General features: G+C 38.1%; 1 protein-coding gene across 1 annotated transcript in view; it reads left to right on the top strand.

Moving 5' to 3' along the window:
- Positions 1-20,924, top strand: part of LOC109928206 (pleckstrin homology domain interacting protein) — a 183,896-nt gene that overhangs the window by 109,288 nt on the left and 53,684 nt on the right. The window contains exons 16-21 of the mRNA XM_048596719.1: positions 1,060-1,188; positions 6,906-7,131; positions 7,972-8,106; positions 9,484-9,667; positions 11,303-11,405; positions 18,573-18,623. Coding sequence (XP_048452676.1) covers positions 1,060-1,188; positions 6,906-7,131; positions 7,972-8,106; positions 9,484-9,667; positions 11,303-11,405; positions 18,573-18,623 — 828 coding nt within the window. The remainder of the gene's footprint in view (positions 1-1,059; positions 1,189-6,905; positions 7,132-7,971; positions 8,107-9,483; positions 9,668-11,302; positions 11,406-18,572; positions 18,624-20,924) is intronic.

Raw genomic sequence — 20,924 nt, 5'->3', positions numbered from 1 at the left:
AAATTGATAGTCCGGCAGCAGGGTGCTGACTTAAAAACGAGTTCTATCCTGGAACATGTCTGCGCTTTGTTTTTGATAACTTCCTATCTTTCCTGTTAAAACTGAACAACCTGTTGGAGTTTTCAGATAACAGTAAACAAGACCAGATGATTAGTGCAAGGATCCTTGACAATTGGAATTAAAGTTCTAATTTTGAAATTGAGTAAGTTGAAACCTGATTTTGATAGTTCCTTCCTGTGATCTCCCTCACGATTAATTTCAATTGATATTGGGAGGAGAAAGGTAACACTGCATGCAAATAGGTTTTTACAAAGCTAATTATGAATAAAAATTGTGGCTCAGTTTAATTTTATTAGCCTGTAATCTCCTGATTGGTCCAGTCTCTGTGTACTTGGCACTGCATATGACTGCTGCTTCCAGAGTCTATGTAGCACTCGAAACTGCCATCTCCTTCCTCCTTTAAAATAATCACTAAAAAATGCAAATGTACACACTGTTGTCAGCACATTTACTTGGGAATAGTGAGAACTTTATTTCTATTTAAAGCACTCAAGTCATGTGGGGATGATGAGTGTAATTCATGTTACTGAAATACTCTATGTTGTGTTCTGGTTGTTCTCAATGGGTAGCCTTGGGCATGAGTTCAGTAATTGTTTTATTCTTCAGTCCACACAATAAAAAAGCTTTAGACTTCTTTTAAGTGTCAAGAACCGAGAATAGTCTCTCTTCTGTTACTACTGATTTTTTTTTGTCTTCGGTTTCTAATTTCTTAATTGTAGTTTAATTTCTGTGATGTGTGTGGTCACAGAATGATTTTCCTCCCTGTAGAATATAGTGTATGTTTAATTCTAATTTTGAAGATCCCTCAGTGCTAGAAATGCAATTCTGCATGAATGTGGTACCAATAGTAAAATTAAATGTACTGTCCTTTGACAATCATTCTATTTAGACCAAACAATTTGTTAGAAAACCTATTTTTTGTTACATAATGTATGCAACTGATTTACCTGTGCATATTCCTTGCTATTTTTACATACTGTCTGTGTATTTATCTTTCAGATTGAAGGTCAGGGACATGGAGCAGTGTTTGACTGTAAGTGCTCCCCTGACGGGCAACATTTTGCATGTACTGACTCCCATGGGCACCTTCTTATCTTTGGCTTTGGTTCAAGCAGTAAATATGATAAGGTATGAATTAGAAAAAAGAATCATATTTTTATGTTTGCTCTTATTGTGAAAAATTTAGAATTCTTTGTTTAAAGTTTTGGCAAAGATCTGTAGCTCAGGTTGTGGGTGAGTTTGTTGACTTCCTTGCCGAGCTGACTTGTTTTGTTCAGACGTTTCATCACCATGCTAGGTGACATTATCAGTGGTGCCTCCAATGAAGCGATGTTATTCTACTTCGCATGAAATTTATACTGTCCGGTCAGTTATGGTGAGTAGGGTCATTTCTGGTTTTGACCTGTATGGGTTTATATATGGGGTCCAATTCTATAATTGTGTTGATTGAAGTATGGGTGGAGAACCATGCCTCTAGGAATTCCCATGCATGTCTCAGTTTGGCTTGGGCTACTATGGTTACTTTGGTTACTTTGTCCCAGTTAAACTGATGGCCTCCACTGTCTGAGTGTACCGATATTAAGGAGAGTTTGTTGTGCCGTTTGCTGCTAGCTGATGTTTGTGTATTCTAATGGCTAGTTTCCTTCCTGTCTCCCTGATGTAATGCTTCTGGCAGTCATTACATGGTATTTTGTAAACTACATTGGTTCTGCATGTTGTGGGAATGGGGTCTTTCATCCTTGTTTGTCGTAGAGTGGCTGTGGGCTTGTGGGCAACCATGATACCTTGTGGTCTTAGGAGACTCGTCAGTTCCTGTATGTTCTTGATGTAGGGCAGTGTGGTCTGTGTGTTAGGTCATACTGTGTCCTCCAGTTGTTGTCTGTTATGTAGGCATCTGTGGATGAAGTTGCGGGGATATCCATTTTAAAGCGAGGATCTTGTATAAGTGTTCTGCCTTTTCCCAGCGTAGTTCTGGAGTGTTGCTGTGTGTCCTGGCCCATTTAAATAGTGTCCTAATGCAGCTTTGTTTGTGGACGTTGGAGTGGTTGCTGTGGAAGTTGAGGATTTGATCCATTTTGGTTGCTTTTTTGTACACTGAGGTTTGGAACTCCCTCATTCTACTTTAACATCCAGAATCAGAAGATGATTGCTGGTTTTTTCTTCCCTTGTGAATTTAATCCCTGCGAATATGCTGTTGATGAGGTTGTGGGTCTCTTCTAATTTGTTTGTTTAATAATGACAACTGTGTCGTCTACGTACCGGATCACAGTTTAAGTTAAATGTGAGAGGGAGTGGTGTGTTGTAGACTTTGCATGACTGCTTCTACGATGAGTCCGGAGATGGGTGACCCCATTGGTGTACTGTTGATCTGTTTGTATATTTGACCATTAAAGACGAAGTGTGTGGTGAGGCAGAGGTCTAGTAATTTAAGTATGTTGTCCTTGCTGATGGAGCTGCTGGTCTGCATTGCTGTTTCCTTTAGTAATGTGGCCACTGTTTCTTTGGCTAGTGGGATGTTGATTGATGTGAATAAAGCTGTTACATCAAAGGATACCATAATCTTGTCGCCGCTGCAAAAACCGGAAATGACACTACTTCCCATAACAGACCGGACAGTGTAAATTCCAAGCGGAGTAGAATAACATTGCTTCATCGGAGGCTCCACTGATGATGTCACCTAGCATGGTGATGAAACATCTGAACAAAAACAAGCTAGCTCAGCGAGCAAGTCAACAACTTTATAATTCTTTGTTTTTGCATTGCTTTTGTTTCATTCAGATTATGCGAATATTTGACTTCAGTGAAATGTTTAATTCCTCTTTGCTCCTAGTTTGCAATGAAGGCATGAGACTGGAGATTAGAAGAGTATGGTACAAAGTTATCCAGACTTGTACTTCCTTTACAGGCTATTTGTCCATGATGTGTTTTTCAGTTTGTCTTTTTTTTTCATTTTTCCATGATGAGTGAAATGACATCAAAAAAATGGGGGAAAAGGAAATGAGTAAATCAGTATTGTTGATGTAGGATGTTTTCCACTCTGTTGCAGAAATAAATTTAAGACATGTTACGTTAACCTATCATTGTGAGCCAACAGCAATTTATTATGGTATGATTAATTTTTGATAAAAGATGATTTTATTTTAGACTTCTTTCTTGTACTTAATGGAACATTTCATAAGAATACCAATTTAAGCGAAACCCAACATTTATACTGTATGAGAGGAGATTGCTAATTGGTTGGCAAATGGGCTTTGATTGGGTAGAGATACTGCAATGGGAAATGCAACAGTTAATGATGTATGACAAATACTTGGCAGGCTTCATATAATTTCAAATCAGATATTTTGGTGCTCATTGATCAAACATTGCCCTGAGAAATGAACTGGCGAGTGACCTATTTTCTTGTTTTAAATTTGCGTAATGTGTGGGTACATTCTTTCTGCTGGAAAATGGCAAGACACTGTATATTGAAATATATAACTTCTAGTAACCCACCTGGCAGCCCTGATTAACAATCCTGAATTGGTTCTCAGCATAATTTTGTGCACAGTCTGGATTGTCTAGCAAATATCCAGTTGTGGAATTGTAGCTACTGTCTGTGTGATAGAATATGTTTTGGTATAACAGCAGCATCCTGTTAGTGGTGAACATAAGGATGGAATCAGGCTCTAAAGTTATTGAACTTGATGTTGAGTCCTAGAGGCTGCAGAGTCCCCGAGTGGAAAATGAGACGCTGTCATTCCATGCTTTTTACTGACCCCACACCTGGTTTTGTTATGACATGAGTTGCTTTTAACACAGTCTCATGTACTCCAAGGCCCATTATCACATTATATGCGTTGTATTCAGCACAGCTAACTCATTTTCTCACTCTTAGCTGTTATTATCATTTATTTAGCTTTTCTTGTCTCAGGCCTGCTATACATAATCTCCTTCTCTACCTCATCCTTTCATGTCTCCACCTATCTCTCACTCTTTTTCTCTCCAGGCTCTGTCTCCACTTGTCCACTCATCTCCCCCTCTCAAAAAAAAGTCTTCTGCTTCAAAATACATACCACGTTTTCCTAGATACTAACCTTTCTGATGAAGAGTCATCAGACTCGAACCATTAATTCTGATTTCTTCCCGTGCCGTAAGGATTGGCCTTACTAGCAACCTCATAATTAGGGCCAGAGTCATTTTCTTGCCCTGCTTGGCTGAAATAGGACACATCAAAGCTATCTTTTGGGATAGTGGCTATCCTGATCACACTGGCTACCTTGCTATGTAATGATGGCCCTAAAGCTGTCATTCTTGGTCCTGAAAAGTGCTTAGTCTACTGCAGTTTTCTGTAGAAGTTAAGGTATTTCAAATGTTTAAGCAAAAGGTGAAGTTACTGTGCAGTAGCAACAACAGTGACGATTGCCACTGGCAAGATTCTGCTGCTGTCAAGATAAATGACTAACATGATATATTAATTTCAGTGCAATGTGATGCCAGAAATGCAGGGCATACATTCCAAACACTGGCAGATCATATCAGACAGCATATCCATTCAGCTATTCATAACAAGGAAGGTACTGACTATACCAAACTAGACCATGATTGCAAAACTTGGAATAATGTGGGATGTGATACTGCAATTGGTCTTCGTTCCCTGGATAATCCTAAATGTGTGAAGAATTATGCTGACCACAATTCAGGATCTTACTTGGGCTTATGACATGGTGCACAGGAGGATTCTGGAAGCTACATACATTAATACTTATTTACAAACAAATCAGGGTCAACTTCCCTGGTATAAAATTCAGACAAAGCCCAGCAATTAGCTATAAAGCATCATTAACTGGTGTATTTACCAATGCAGCATTCCTATCAGAATCCAAGAGGAACCAGTCAGCATTGTTCTCTCACACACTGTGACTGTTTTAGTATTATTCTGAATTGTCTTGTGAATTAATTAGTGCAAGATACAAAGCTTTGACAAAATATCTTTATTTCAGTAAAACCCAAGTACTGCTCTGTACTACTAAATTATTATCTTATTGAATTAATTGATTTTAAATGCAAATGAGGAATGAAGCACTTTCTACTTTTTCTTTCAGTTGATTGATTATAATTAAAATTTTAGCCTTTTATTGTTTCTTTGAGATCATTAAGAGTCAACCATATAATCGAAAATTGGAGACAAAAGTCAAGAAAGCAGGAATCCTTCCTCAAAGGACATTAGTTGTACTTTTACAGAAATCTAGCAGATTTCACGCTCATTTTTTGGTGCCTGCCCACAAATTGCAGGATTTAATGAATTAGTTTTTACAACTTGTCATGGTGATCATGTACCATAGTCAGCATCTGAAAGAAATGGGTTTTAAGCTACAAGAAGAGTGGAAGGATTCTTAATTCAGCACTTTTAAATGAAGAATTAATGGCCCATAGAGATGTTATAAGACTTTTTGGCTTCAGATGATGTGTAGAGGACATAGATTCAATACATTGGCACCTCATCCTCGGCTGGAGATCCTGACAAATGTATTTTCTCATGCTTATATGTGGAACTAACTTCTACCAGAGTTGATTTTAATTCACTGATACAGATAATATAATCCAGTGCTTATCTGACAGGCCATTGGGTTGAAGATGGCAAACATAGATCTTGGCCTAATTGATCAAATAGTATGGAACATTTCTGGTATGTTGTTTGTTACCTGGCATGGAAGGAGGACGTTTGTTTTGTAATTATTCTGGTATAAAGCACACTTCTTGGGAATTTTGCATAGTGCTACCTGGAGGCCTGGCTATATCTGGTACTTTGGAGTTGATAGCATTTCCCCATTCTGCCTTTTCTTGCAGTTTCATGTGTTATCATATTTGTAAAAATCTTTTAATTAATTTAGAATTGTCTTGGTAAATCGTAGTTTACTTATGTTCGATTCCTTCCTGGTTAAACAAACTAGGCCTGCAAATTTTAGATATGACAACTCAGTTGGCTATTTAAAAAAAAGTCTTTCTTTTCAGTGTTTTGTTAGTATAATCACAAATAAACACCACCCTTAAGACTTTCCAGACTCGAAGGAGAGCCCTTATTGGCTTTCATTAGTTTAAACTTCCAGTGCACAACAGATTAATGGAAACTATTACATAACATGCAGTTTGATATAAAAAATAATTTACTATGAAACACAGAAGACATGGATTGGTGATGAACTATTGCTTTTCAAGAACAGACTACATCTTTGAAATATCAGAGGAGGCTGCCCACAGAGATTCAGCAACGGCTCCCCTGTTTTATTTCTTCTTTCCCTGTATTAGCTGTTGTGAATCTCTAGCATCCAGCAACAGTGATTTCATTAAAGCATGTGTTTATACACGAGAGTCAATTCTTTGATATGTTTAACCTTTACATCTTTGTGCCTGTAGTTTCCCATTGTCTTCTCCGTGGCATTGGCAGCTGCCAGTCAGCATTGTTTTCCCAACCAGTCAGCATGCTTTTCTCCACCAGAATGAATTGTTGTGATTGTTTGAAATTTGACATTGTACAGTTGTTCCGATGAGTGCAACACAAAAGCTTCAGCAACGTGCGCCTCTTCTCAGAAGTAAATGGTTTCTTCCTGTTGGTTATTTTATATAGTTTCTAGTGGAAGAAACTCCAGATAAATACAGCATAAACATAAGACCTCGGAGCAGAAGTAGACTATTCAGTCTCTTAAGCCTGCTCTGCCATTCAATAAGACCATGGCTGATATGATTGTAACCTCAAATGCGAAATTCCTCCTTTATCTATTTCAGTCAAGTATCTTAATAAATTAACAATTTTAGCAAAGCTTTCAAAAATAAAATCCAGTTTCTTTTGAAATCCCCCAATGCAGATTTCTGATCAGATGTTCTTCCACACGGATTATCGACCTTTAATTCGTGACGCTAACAACTATGTCTTGGATGAGCAGACACAACAGGCACCGCATCTTATGCCACCTCCATTCCTTGTGGATGTGGATGGCAATCCCCATCCACCAAAATACCAACGACTAGTACCTGGCCGGGAGAACTGTAATGATGACCAACTCATCCCACAGATGGGCGTGTCTGCCACAGGTAAAATGAAATGTCAGTCCAAGGTTTTGAGATCATTAAAGACTGATCCAGGATTAGGGTCCGCCATGATACAATCTGAAACAGATGATTGTTCTCCTGAACTTGGATAATATTCACCTAAAATTATTTGTGCATTCATCAAAAGACTAAAATGCAGGCAGATTACCTATTAATATTTGCTACTTTAGTTCGCTACTTTTCTGTAGAATAGATGGAGTTTTTGTTGATCAGTGATGTTGATATTTCTTCTGAATACTACATGTGGAAGATATCAAGAAGGCAGCTCACAATCACCTTCTCAAGGGCATTAAATGCTGGCTGAGCCAACCACACCCATGACCCATGAGTCAATTGCAAAGTAATGGTTTTTCACCAAGTGTTAAACATCAATGTCTTGACAAAACCTCACATTACATTTAAGTTGTGCTGAATGAAGTGTATTATCATATATTTAAAAAATACAAATACATGATTAGGACATTTCATAGTCCATGCTGCGTATTTTAGGTATATGGACATCATTGACCAGAGCACAGAAATGTGTAGAAAGAGGTATGTATAGTATATGTTAAGTGTAGCAAATGGTGTCAAGTTTTAAATGTTATTTTTGTCAATTATACAACATCTGTATTACACTGAATTTTGTTATCCCTTGTTTAAGAGTTGATCTTTAATAAAGTAATGGGCCCAGTAGAGACTCTGCTAAGTTACTGTTATTGGAAAATATGACCTTGCAACCATCACATGTGACAGTGAATACTTATTAATTCTTTATATTAACAATAAAATTATGTATTTGTGCTTACACTTCATGTTTTCTCTTTGCCACTATCTCTTCAGGGTTGAACCAGGTTCTGAGTCAGCAAGCAAGCCATGAAATTAGTCCTTTAGACAACATAATCCAACGATTACAACAGGAACAGGACCAGAGACTGACCACAGGTACCAACAACACCCTGAACAGAGGAAGAATAGGTACAGTAATTTAACAACTGATCAATAAATATATTGTTGTAGCTTTTTCTTTTGCAAATTAGAAAGCATGAAACTAAGAGAAGGACAGTTCTGGTTTAGGCCATTCATCCATCTGCCCTTGAGGAAAGAAGGTGTCACTTCAGAAGACACCTGCAGGATTTTATTGGCTCTCGGGTATCACTTATGTCATTAGATACCAAGGTTCTTTTTTGAAATAGGCATGAACTCTTGGATTTTTGTAAGAAATGATTGTCTCAATACTCCTATGAAGACTTGGCAAACTTCAACAGCAATTTAGTTCTCTCTGTTCCTGCATTCTTCACAGAATTGGTATGGTGCAGAAGGAGGCTGTTTGGCCCATCACGTCTGCATCGTCACTGTGAGCATTTTAGTGCTAATCTCTTGCCTTTTTCCCATAAACCTGTATGATATTTCTATTTAAGTAATCATCCAATACCCTCTTAAATGCCTCAATTGAACCTGCCTCCACCATACTTCCAGGCAGTGCATTCCATATCCTAACTACTCACTCGGTGAAAACGTTTATCTTACTTAGCATTCACTTCTTTTGCAAAACATTGTAAAGCTGTACCCACTATTTTGTGATCCTTTTATGAGAGCAACAGCTTCTCCCTATCCACTGTGTCAAGACTGTTTATGATTTTGATAACTTGTATCAAATATCATCTTAGCTTTCTCCTCTCTAAGGAAAACAGTCCGAACTTTTATAATCTGTGCTCATAACTTAAATGTCTTATATTTGGAATCATTTTCATAAATCTTTTCTGCACTTTCTCTCGCACATTCACAACCTTCAATGGTGTGGCACTCAAAACTGTACACAGTACTCCTGCTGGAGTCTAACCTATTAACCCAAGTCCTATATAAGTTCATCCTCCCTGCTGTTGTAGTGTATGCCCGTATTAATCAAGCCTAGAATACTGTGTGCTTTATTAACAGATCCTTCTTCTTGTCCTGCCACCTTTAATTATTTATGTATCTATATACCCAGGTCTCTCTGCTCCTACATATCTTTTAATAGCACCTTTCATTTTATATGTTTTTCCATACTCCTTGTACCAAAGAGCATCACATCACACATCACACATCGCACATCACACACTTGTATTGAACTTCATCTGCCCACTTTTCCAACTTGCAAATGTTCTTTTAAATTGACCTACTCATAGTTTACTATTTTTCCAAGTTTTGTGTCATCTAATGGTGATTACAACTTCCCTATTTCTCGACAGTGGCCTGTTCACTAATGCTTCCAAAAATAAAATTGTTTGAATCATGTTTCTGCTAACTTAGTTCCACTTTAAGTTTTTGGTGTAGTGATATACATTAGAAAATTTCTGAATTTGTTCATACCAGGCTCTCAGAGTTCTACCTCTGAGATACATTCACCTCCAAACGTTGGACTGAGACGCAGTGGACAAATTGAAGGTGTGCGGCAGATGCACAGTAATGCACCAAGGAGTGAAATTGCCACTGAACGGGACCTTGTGGCCTGGAGTCGAAGGGTGGTAGTCCCAGAACTATCTCAAGGTGTAGCCAGGTGGGAACACGTACTGCTTAGAAGAGAACTGTAGCCTTGTATGCCCTTATTTAAATAGTTCACTCTTTTGAATATGAGTAATAATCTTAAAGTTTTCACTGTGTAGCCTTTTGGAATATTGTAGCCTACCCACAGTATGGTTTGTGAAGCACATACTGACCATGAGCAGTTACATATGTACATATGAATTAGGAACAGTACTGGCCAATCAGCCCTTTGAGCCTGCTGTGTCATTTCAAAACATTGTGGCTGATCTGATTCTGGCTTCAATTGCCACATGGTGGGGCACAGTGGTGAGCATTACTGCCTCACAGTGCCAGAGACCTGGGTTCGATTCCAGCCTTGGATGTCTGTCTGCATGGAGCTTGCATGTTCTCCGAGTGTTGCATGGATTTCCTCCGGATACCCCAGTTTCCTCCCACAGTCCAAAGAATTGCATGTTAGGTGAATTGGCCAAGCTAAATTGTCTTGTAGTGTCCAGGGATGTGCGGGTTAGATTGATTAGCCATGGTAAATGTGGGATTAAGAGGATAGGGTAGGTGGGTGGGTCTGGGTGGAATGTTCTTTGGAGGGTTGGTGGTCCAAATGGCCTCTTTCTGCACTGTAGGGATTCTATGATTCTAATTCCATTTTCCTGTCCACCCTCTGTTTTCCTTGTCTCTATTGTTAATCAAGAATATATCATAATTCAGCCTCAAAAATTTTCATTGACCCTACCTCCAACCAGGGGGGAAAAAAGAAATCTCTCTTAAATGGCAATTCACTTTGTATTTAATCTGCTTTGCCTGTTTCTATTATTTCCAGTAAAGGGAACATTTTCTCAACATCCATTCTGACAAATTCCAGTGTTTGTTGTAAAGTTTGGGTATATGTACTGAGTATCTTAAATATTATTTGTTTTTAAACTTTGTTTTGCAGTTTAAAATTTTAAACTTTGAAGTGAAAATATAGGGTGGTAAACAGTGTTGGCAATTTTTTGCAAATCAGACTCTCACAGGACAGATTTAAATCTGACTTCATTCCATGTTCCCTTGCAGAGTTCTTCTACTCCAAAATCACAATTCGCAGTTTTCAGTATCCTGTGAACTTGTTGTATCTTGGAGCAAGATTTGCATAACCAAAGATTTTTAATGACAAATTTAAGGAAGGTTTGTCCTGAAGATCGCTACCTGTTAAACTTACAAGACAGTTTTTATTTAATGATCGTTGAGTTGTCAGATACTCTCATTTTTATTCCAAGGCTAAGTTGTCATTTAAATTTTGAAGAAAGCAGTCACGTCATAATGTAGGCTGCCACCAGCATACCAGCCTCAGTATCACGAGTTGAGAAAGAATTTTGTTTTTTTTTCCCTCTTGAAAACGAAGTGGAAATTTTTTGGTCAGTCCTCAAAGTGTTGCTGAATTCAACGGAGCCGTGCATTTACACACAGGATATTTGGTGCTGCAAAGAGGCAGGCACCTGATTAATATAAGGCATCAGGTTTTTGTTTTGTTTTGTTTTGTTTTGTTTTGTTTTGTGCTTGATTAACCTACTACTTTGTGATGTAATTGGACAAATTAATTTATTTTCATGCATTAGTCACATGGTGGATGTATGAGAATGCTTCTAAGTTCTCTCTTTCTCCAATATTGCAGTAAACAGGAGGACTGTAGAACAGCCAAAGGAGAAGAGGAAGTAAACGTTTTTAAATGTGAGAAGAAAAAGAAGTCAGCAATTCAGGTTCAGCGAGAAAACAAGGTAACAACTTAATCAGATGCCTTCAGCAATTGATGAATAGCTTGAAAGAAGTGAGATGCTTGCCTTTAAAAGTCAGCTAACCTTTTGACAGTTGTAAGGATATTGCTTACCTCTAACTGTTCTTTTCACTACAGACAGTCTCCAGTACTGCAGTAGTATCACTGATTATAGGAAAGTTAGTTTTCTAGATTTCTTTTCTGGAAGTATTATATGTTCTGAATCTTGCATATTCCTGTGTATTTCTCAAGTTATACATTCTCAAATACTAATACTGTTTCTGAATATTTCTGTTTGGCAATGAGCCATGATATTAATTGTGCCCCTTTTCCTATAGTTACAGAATATTTAACAACCATTTTCAAAAAGTTTTATATTGCTTGATGAGTTGCTTTCTAAGGTAACACTCTATTTGTAGATGACTTCTGATATATAAAAGGAAAATAAATCAATCTTTTTGGAATAACGGCATAATTTATGAACCTGATATATAAAAATCCAGTGATTTAAAATTAGATTGTTTGCACAGGCACACTGCAAATAAGGATTTGATGGTCCAGTATAATTAAATAACATTTGCATTATTTGTTATTAGAGCTTTGCAGAGACTCTTTCCACATATAGGTAATGAAAAAGACTTTGTGAGAATGTGAAACTGAAAAGCAAATTTTGAATCAAAAGGGCTAACAATAAAGTACTTACTTAACTGAGGCTTGTTGTAGCGCAGCAGAAATTAAGAGGTCAGACACTTTTCTAGCATCTTGATAATTTCACACTTGAGTTGACCACTATGAGGTGGAAAAAGGTGGCCTGAATAAATCATCATATAGAGCTGGAGGAACACAGCAGGCCAGGCAGCATTGGAGGAGCAGGAAAGCTGACGTTTTGGGTCAGGACCCTTCTACAGAAATGAAGGGCCTTCTGAAGAAGGGGCCCAACCCGAAACATCAACTTTCCTGCTCCTCTGATGCTGCCTGGCCCGCTGTGTTCTTCCAGCTCCACACTGTGTTATCTCTGACTCCAGCAACGGCAGTTCTTACTATCTCTGAATAAATCATCATCTGTTCTTCTTTCTTACATGGCAAAACACTTTACTTATCGCTGCCTGTTTTTACTTAACGCACTTGAAATTCTGGCTGCAAATTTTGCTGAAGCTTTCTTTGTCATTTTGCCTGTGAAGTTGTTCGATCACTTATTCGTATTTATAAGATTAACCATAACCAGCAAGTAACATGTTGTCAAAAGAAGACTGAATGATTTCCAACAATATGGCTAGATAAGTTAATCCTGTCACAGAAGGAAGTGACTGTTATCAGAATTTCTGAAAATTTGTACACACACATTATTGTGTACCTAATGCAGATTTAAAGCTATGGGATGAACAGAAATCATGGGGGACATTTTCTGTCCATGCTGTGGTGAAAGTAATGGCGAGCATGGTGACAAATTAGGTTGAGAATGACAACATCAGATTTCTGGCATTGTGAAAAATATTCCTGGTTTTCCCTTTGAGCCTAAAATGGCGATTTCAGAGTCTTGCCTATGAGTAGTGACTATCTATTTCCATTCACTTGCATTTCACTAAAATGCCAGTTTGCCCTATTTATATCCTACATAAGTTCTCCTCTCCTCTACTGAGAAACTAGTACAGATTCCAGACAGGTATAACAGTGCGGGTACCTGTTGTTTGCAGCTTGATGAATGCATGCCCTGGCTGTTATCTTACAGCTTTTTTTGTATAGTGTTCCTGCGTGGTTCATGGTCATCATCCTCTTTGGCCCTTCATGCACACAGTTCTACACCAGAAGGTTACAAGTCTCACCACATCATCATGCCTGCTCTCAGACCAACTTCAGACACCACTTTAATGCTTGACTTTGGAGCTGCTGAGCACCTATGACGTGAATGCCTCTGCCTGGTTGCTTTGCCAGCAGGGACAGTCACACATTTCATGAATGCTGGACAGTTCAGCTTCTGTCCATTGGTGCTTACTAAAGTAAGAGGTGACTTGACTGAAACAAACGAAATCCTGAAAGTCTTGACAGATTTGATGTGGGAAAGCTGTGTGCTCTATTAGGAGAATCTAGAATTAGGAGTCAATGTTTACCAAGTCATTTAAAACTAAATGAGGCAAATTTTTGTCTCCGAAGGCTGTGAATATTAGGAATTCCTTTCTTCAAAAAGAGCTGGAGGCAGAATCTTTGATTTTTTTTAAGGGATGCAAAGTTATTGGGAGTAAGCAGGAAATATGGGCTTGAGGTTAAATCAGATCAGCCATGATATTATTGAGTGACAGAACAGACTCAAGGGACTGACTGTACCTATTCTTGTGCTACATTTGTGTGTAAGTTTGTAGTTGCTGTTCTTGGCAGTATGTGTCTTTGCCTTATTATATGACAGGGAGGTTACCCATGCTTTTGCAAACATACTTTCGGCAAGTTTTATTACTAAACCAGCTGATTATAATTTTTTTTAATAAACCTCCTAATTGTTTTAACTGGCCCTTCCGTGTGTCACTGCTTACCAGCACACCATCAAAGTATTTAATACAGTTTAGAACACTGTTTCGTGCTTAATTCGTTAAGTTCTGGAAAGTAGAGTTTGAATATTTTTGACTTGAATGGCATCAGTCTGTATTAGAGAAGACTGGTGTGACAAAGGATAATTATCTCTTTTGCTTTAGCTTTTAAAGGTACTTTCTAATATCCTTTTAATAAGTCAATTTTAGTAGGAAGTACGACACTGTCAAATCTGTCAATAAATCAGGAATTATATAGGAGTCTACCTTTGTTACTGTATTGAACTTGCTGCAGTGTGAGCAGAATCTGGTTGAAGCATGAGGCTTCAACACTAACATGACTGGGGATCTCCAGCTATTTTGACTCCATTCATTGAATTGGTTTTCTAATATGTGCTCCATTTCTGTTTTCACCTGGGGCTTTTCCCTGAACCTAAACCATCAAGGTGCCATTTTATAGGAAAGATTTCTCCTACATCCACATCACGAATAACTAAATTTGTACACCCTGGTTTGACCCTACAGACTCCTTGAAATTTTGTTAGGTCTCTTCACTGTTCTGCCTGTAAATATTAAAGCAAGGTTTCTAACATCCATAATACTACAGGGTTAACTAATTGGATGATAGGAGGTTCAAGTTGGGAATTATCTAGTCATCCCTTTCCCTCATTCTCATTATCTATTTCATCCTCCACTGTCTTTACTACCTAGCACATTTGTACTTGCTTATTCTCCTCTCAGTGGTCACATTGCATCAAAATAATGATATGCGATAACCAATTTTTTTTCAGCAATCTGGATGTCAGTCAAATACTTTACCAAGCTTTTTGATTATTCTTGCTTTCAGTGGTTCACAGTGTAAAGGCAATAATACTGGCACATCATCCCATGGTTGAAATGTTGGAGTCTTAGTGTGCCTGTCTGCCCATTTCTTCTTGAAACTAAAACAGAAATTGCTCGATAATCTCGGCAGGTCTGGTAGCATCCATGGAAAGAAAGCAGAGTTCATGTTTCAAGTCCAATGACCTTTATTCAGAACTCATTTTCATAATGTTTGTGAAGCTCTGTGATGTTCCTTAAACACTTTAGAGGCTCCTGGGAGCTGCTTCCAGAATGCAGATTTAATATCCTTGTAATTTTTTTTTCTTTAATTTATTTCAGAAGGCCTGTTTTAAACTAATTCAAAAAGACTAAAGCTTAAAGATTCATGAGGTGAATCTTGGGTGACAAATTGAAGAAATTCCAATCCTTTGTCTTAATCATGAAAATGTTCTGATAGTATGCCCTGACCATTGCTTTAAGAGTTTGATATTACAGTTCTAATGTACCTTGCGTCTTTGGTTGGTACGCTGAGGACTTTAACTCTGTTACACCCAGACTTCCTGAACAACCTTTAGACATAAGATTTAAACTTTGATCCATTTTGTTTACACTGATAATCTGTATTGAGTGAAGAGCTGGGTTAACTTCTTGACCACTACCTTTGCAGAAATTGTTCTCAAAGGAATGACCTCTGGGAGCTGAGGAATCATATCCATGATGGTAAGGACATACTGATGTCCTGCTTTTGATTTTGGGTAAAGGTCTCACACAGTCTATTAAAACTTTACTAAATGGTTCCTCAAAAAGTGGGAATTAAAGATTGATTGCAGGTTGTGGCTTTCCAACAATCTATCAATGAATGCATGAGTTACACCATGTTCCTGTGAAGACCTGGCCAGTAAATCTAATGATTTATGAATGCTTAGGTCTTCTGAATTGTACCAGTTTCGCCATAGGAATTTCATGAGCTATCCTCAGTATTTACAAGTGATATTTGGGCAGCACCACCATCTGGTGAACCACTGTCCAGTCTTCATCACAGATTTGTGTGGAGGCCTCCACTTCCTCATCAGAATCCCATTTTTAATACAATAACCTTTTGGAACTATAGCTGGTCAGGCAGCATCTGTGGAGAGAGAGCAAGCTAATGTTTCAAGTCTAGAAGACTCTTCATAGAGTCTCTCCATAGCTGTCTCTCCATGGATACTGTTTGACTAGATGTGCTTTCCAGCATTTTTTGATTTCAGTACAGATTCCAGCATCTGTAGTTATTTGCTTCTACACTTTGGAACTAATTTCGCTTCAGCTTTAGTTTGAGTCAATTGTGATACATTTCTTTACTCTGGATTGACTTGCTAAACCTCAGTTGGAGAAGACTAATTGAGCATTTCCTACAGATTATTTGAATCCCCAAAGAAATTTGCAGATAACCAATTATCTATGCCAAGTGCTAATTTAACCTTTGATGATGGACTTTGTTCAGGCAATGCTCAGGTCACTAAATATGAAGTAAACATTCTTGGAAACTTTTCCTGTAACTGCTTTGCCACCTTGACCTCACATGACTTCTGTGTGACTACTAGAGAAGCTGTTACTTTTGTTCTGGCCAAATCGTTCATCAAGAGTCGATCTATATAGGGGCAAGCTGTGAGCAACAATGTTATGACAGGGGAACAGGCAGCCAAACCACATCAACCTTCCAACCTCTGTACTTGCAACAAAGCAAAATTAAAACCTTCAAAGACCCTAAAAATTGACCTCATTCATTCCTAACCAGACTTGTGAACAACCAGACTTTGTGAATAATCAATACCAGATCCCAGGTTTATGGCATAAAAAAAGTTATTAATCTGGTAGTTTTAGCAGAGCAGAGTTAAACCATAAGGTAATCTAATTAACGTCTGTGATTTAAACCTCATCTTCCTTGATTCTAGCCCCATTCTCTCAAAGACAGACAGACAGTCACAGTTAGGGGATCAATAAAAAGGAAAAAGTAAATGAGATGTATCTGGCTGGTTCACTTAAGCAGACTCCACAATTGTAACATTATTGTCACACAGGAAAATAGGATTATATCTTGCTTGGCTTCTGACTACACCAATGTATGCAAATATTTTCCAGTAGGCTCTGAGGAATATTCATTTAATTCTTATAACTGAGATTTTATTCTTGGAAAATTCAAAGAGTTTGTAATGAGAGCACAAACAGGGAGCAATCAAACTTCCTTTCTCTAGCTTTTCTTTTGACTTAAACACAGTCCAAAAACTAGTTCAAACTCTGACCTCTTTTTATTACTGGTTACATCCCTATGAGGTTCCAGTTAACATTCAGCATCTGCCATTTGCTTGAGCAGAAGGCTTGTCCAGAGTAGAAGTTTTCATTGAGCATTTTTAAACAAAAAATAACTTGCAAATGCTTGGCATTCATTTTGATTTCTGGTGGAATTGTCATGTTTTTCCCAAGCAATTTGATCCTGCATCACTTAGCATAAGTACAATTTTACTTCGCTTTGCTTGAGGATGTAGGAGTTAAATTTCCTTTTGACAGATATTCTCTGTAACTCTCTAGTATCTTGTTTACCTCTATGTTTGCAGCAGTGTTTATAATTAACATCATTTATGGTTACAGTTTGGTCTAGTGTACTGTCAGTCAAGGCTTCTTACTTTACAATAACTTGGTGGACGCCAAAAAGTCCCTTAGGTTTACTCTGGAACTTCCAGCAGTCTACACAAAGGTGTCCCACCTTGTGATAGTGGAGATACATAGGCCTTTGTTCATCACTTCCACCCTCAGCACCTTCCTTTCTAGCTTGAGAAAAGAGAACCTGAAGCACTCATAGCTCTCCCTTCTCATCCTCGGCTACTGGCCTTCCTGTCATCCTCTCATCTGTTATCATTTTCGGGTTTCAGGGGATTGTAGAAAATATGTTTGGACCTGTGAACACATTTGTAATTAGCAGCTATCTTATTTGCTTATCTATCTGTTGAAACCTTCTAGGTCACTAGATGAGTTCTTACTAATTGACAGAGTGAATTTTTCAATTATTCCAAGAGAATCACTTCCCTCAGTGCATCACACATTGTCGTCATCTTTAATACCAATGTTCAACAGTCAAAGTTATTTTGTTTTATCTGCTCAACCTCGACATAAATCTGCACAGGCTGCTTCTGGATGTTCTGAAATTTCTGTTTCTCATCGTCTGGGTCTAACTTGAATGCACTTTTTGCCACCTTATAATCTGTAGAAGCACCCTCAGAAGGCAAGACCTAAATCTCGTTAGCTCTGTTCATCAATTTGCTTTCCTGAGCAGTGTCCAGTTTTCTCTTGGACGCCTTTCCAAGATGGTGGTGCTGGCATAGTAGGGAGTTTTAGGCACTTGAGCGCATATGCTCCAGACTGGCCACATCCTTCTCTCTTGCTCGCTCTCTCTCTCTCTCTCTCCTTTTCCGTCTTTTTCTTTCTCTTTCTTTTCTTTCATCCGACATCATGGGGACGCTGGAGCGGTTTGAGAGGGGCATTGGCAGTGATGGTGGTGTCCAGATCAAGGACTCCTGGCTTCGGTAGGCCATCGGCAGCAGTGGATCGTCGTGCCTGGAGCAGGGCTGTGTCCTTTGTTCTGATGGTGAGGCCCGGCCTGCTGAAGGACTGTAATACTGAATTTTTTATTTCTTTATTTTACTAATTTATTCCTAAAATCCTGTACCTAGCTACCTTTGTACCCAAGAAGGCACCCTAAGTGGTGACTTTGTAAACTTTTCACTACACTCACGTGAGTACATGTGACAATAGACCTAATTCTGATTCTTGTCTCTTTCCCTTTTTTCCCAAAGAAATCAAGATGCCTTTCCGTCCCTTTTGCCAAACTTCACAGAAGGACTTCAGTGAGTTTAAACATCTCTCTTTTGGGCCTTGGGTTAAACTTGGACTCTTCCTCATTGGAAGGTTCATTGGAGTCTGAGGCATTGTCCTTTTTCTGTTCCAGCTTTCTAAGCTTGTCGTCCTTTTTTACTCCCTTTCTCTCTCTTGCCTCACTTTTTTTATCTTTTCTCGTTCCCTTGATAAATCTATCTTTTAAACTCTTCCAGTTTTGAATGGTGTGCTATTATCCCAATTATGTCTGTTTCCTAGCCTCTGCTTTTAATCCTAACTTCAATTTATCCACCAATTTTAATAAACTAGAATGATTTATTTTTCATATATCGTTTGGAACTAAATCTTGCATATCCAGAAAAGTCTTTCCTATCATCAAGGCTGTTTTCTTTTTAAAATGCTGTAGAAACCTGAAGTCTTTTCTTTTTGTCCTTTTCCATGATTATCGCCTCACTTCGATTGGACATTGTCAGCATCGATATCCTGTTGCAAGTTTCTAATTTTATGCTATGACCAAGATGGAAGGAGTGTGCTCCCTCTTGTCCCTCCCGCCAACTTCACAGCTCACAGCATAAATGTTTTACCTGGTTCCTGATATGGTTAATTGCATGTTTTCTTTATGTTAGACATAGAGCAATAACATCTATTATCGAGCTATATTTAATAAATGCAAACTTGTTGATTGTAAAGCTAACTTTATTCAGCAAAGATGCAAAACTAGCTCATACACAATACAAAAGTATAAATGTTTACGTCTCTAAACAACCAAAAACAAAACACACAACAGTTAAAAGAAACCAAATGAAATTCGCTCTGCAGAACTTCATTTTGTGGAAAGGATACCTTTGGCTAATAATGCTTAGTTCTTTAAGAAAAGATATATAAGATATGGAATGTTCAGATGGTTGGTGACCTGGCACACACAGACAAGTCACTAGACGCAGGCCGTTGTGTCTGGTTCTTGGTAAATGCTATTTCAAAATATAGTATCAAGAAGTCTTGTAGATACCCTTAAGAAAACAATCTGGTATTGCACTGGACTCTGACTGTGTTGTTTCAGAAAGGCAGGGAGGTGAGCTGAACAATCTTTTCCTTGCTAGGAATATTTTCCCCCAACTGAATATCAAACAGTTTAATTGCATGCAAAATACTGTTCAAACTGAACCTAATTCTTTGGCAGTCATAAAACGCAAGCAGGTGATCTCTGGAAAGCAAGACCAGCAATTAGCTGAAATCTCATTTCCAAGAAAAGCCTTGTTTAAAAAAAATGTTCCAAAGTCCAAAGTCACCGTTTTTTTAAATAAAAAGCCAAGAATTCACAGAATTTAAAATGAATCTATTTTTCCACAAACCATCGTAATTATCCAGACAGGCTGAATCATGCAATATTTGCAATACATGTCAAAAATTATAAATTTAGTTTGTGTGACTTTTAACATTGCATCAGCAACATCTTGCATATTTATTGTTCTCAACAACTACAAGAAGATTTTCGAGTGCATTTTAGTGAGATAGTGTGAGCCACAATCTGTTTAGTCTTTATTGTCTTATTGTACATCCTAATTCTGGCATCATACTTGGAAATTTCTGTTGCACTTTTAGAAGTGCTTCTATTACCCTTACCTAATAAGGGGATTAGAAATGTGCATGGTGGTATTGGTGTGAGTTAATCAAACTTTTAGACAAGTTTCATGTAGGGACTTTAAGGATATTCCTGGGGATAGTTAGTATTAAATGCTTGAAAATGAAATCTCTGTACCATAGAATTGCAAAGGCACAGAAAGAGGCTGTTCAACCTGTTGAGCTCGTGCATCCTGGGTAATTTCCTCTACCTGCATCCCCCTCTGCCTCCCTTGGCCTTGTACATTCTTCCTTTTCAGAAAATAATCTGATTTCTTCTTGAGTCCCCTGATTGAACTTCCTACACCACTTCTCAGGCAGTGCATTACGGAACCCATTCATAGCCAGTGATAAAGGTTTTTCTCATGTCATCATTACTTTTGCCAATTATCTTAGTTCTGAGGCCTCTGGTTCTCGACCTTACCACCACAGTTTCTCTCTATGTACCATTTCCAAGCCCATCATGATTTTGAATATCACTATCAAATCTCTTCTCTGCCTTTTCACTTCCAAGGCAAACAGTCCATCTTCACTGATCTATCTATGTAACTGAAGTTCCTCTGAAACCATGCTTGTGCTTTTTTTTCTGCATCCTCTCTAATGCCTTCACATCCTTCATAAAGTGTGGTTCCTAGAATTGGATGCAATATTCCATTTGAGGCTGAACCAGTGTTTTATACAAGTTCAAGGTA

This window comes from Rhincodon typus, chromosome 5 (assembly GCF_021869965.1).
Source record: "Rhincodon typus isolate 14 chromosome 5, sRhiTyp1.1, whole genome shotgun sequence".
NCBI lineage: Eukaryota > Metazoa > Chordata > Chondrichthyes > Orectolobiformes > Rhincodontidae > Rhincodon > Rhincodon typus.
This window is presented reverse-complemented; position numbering and strand designations above follow the sequence as displayed.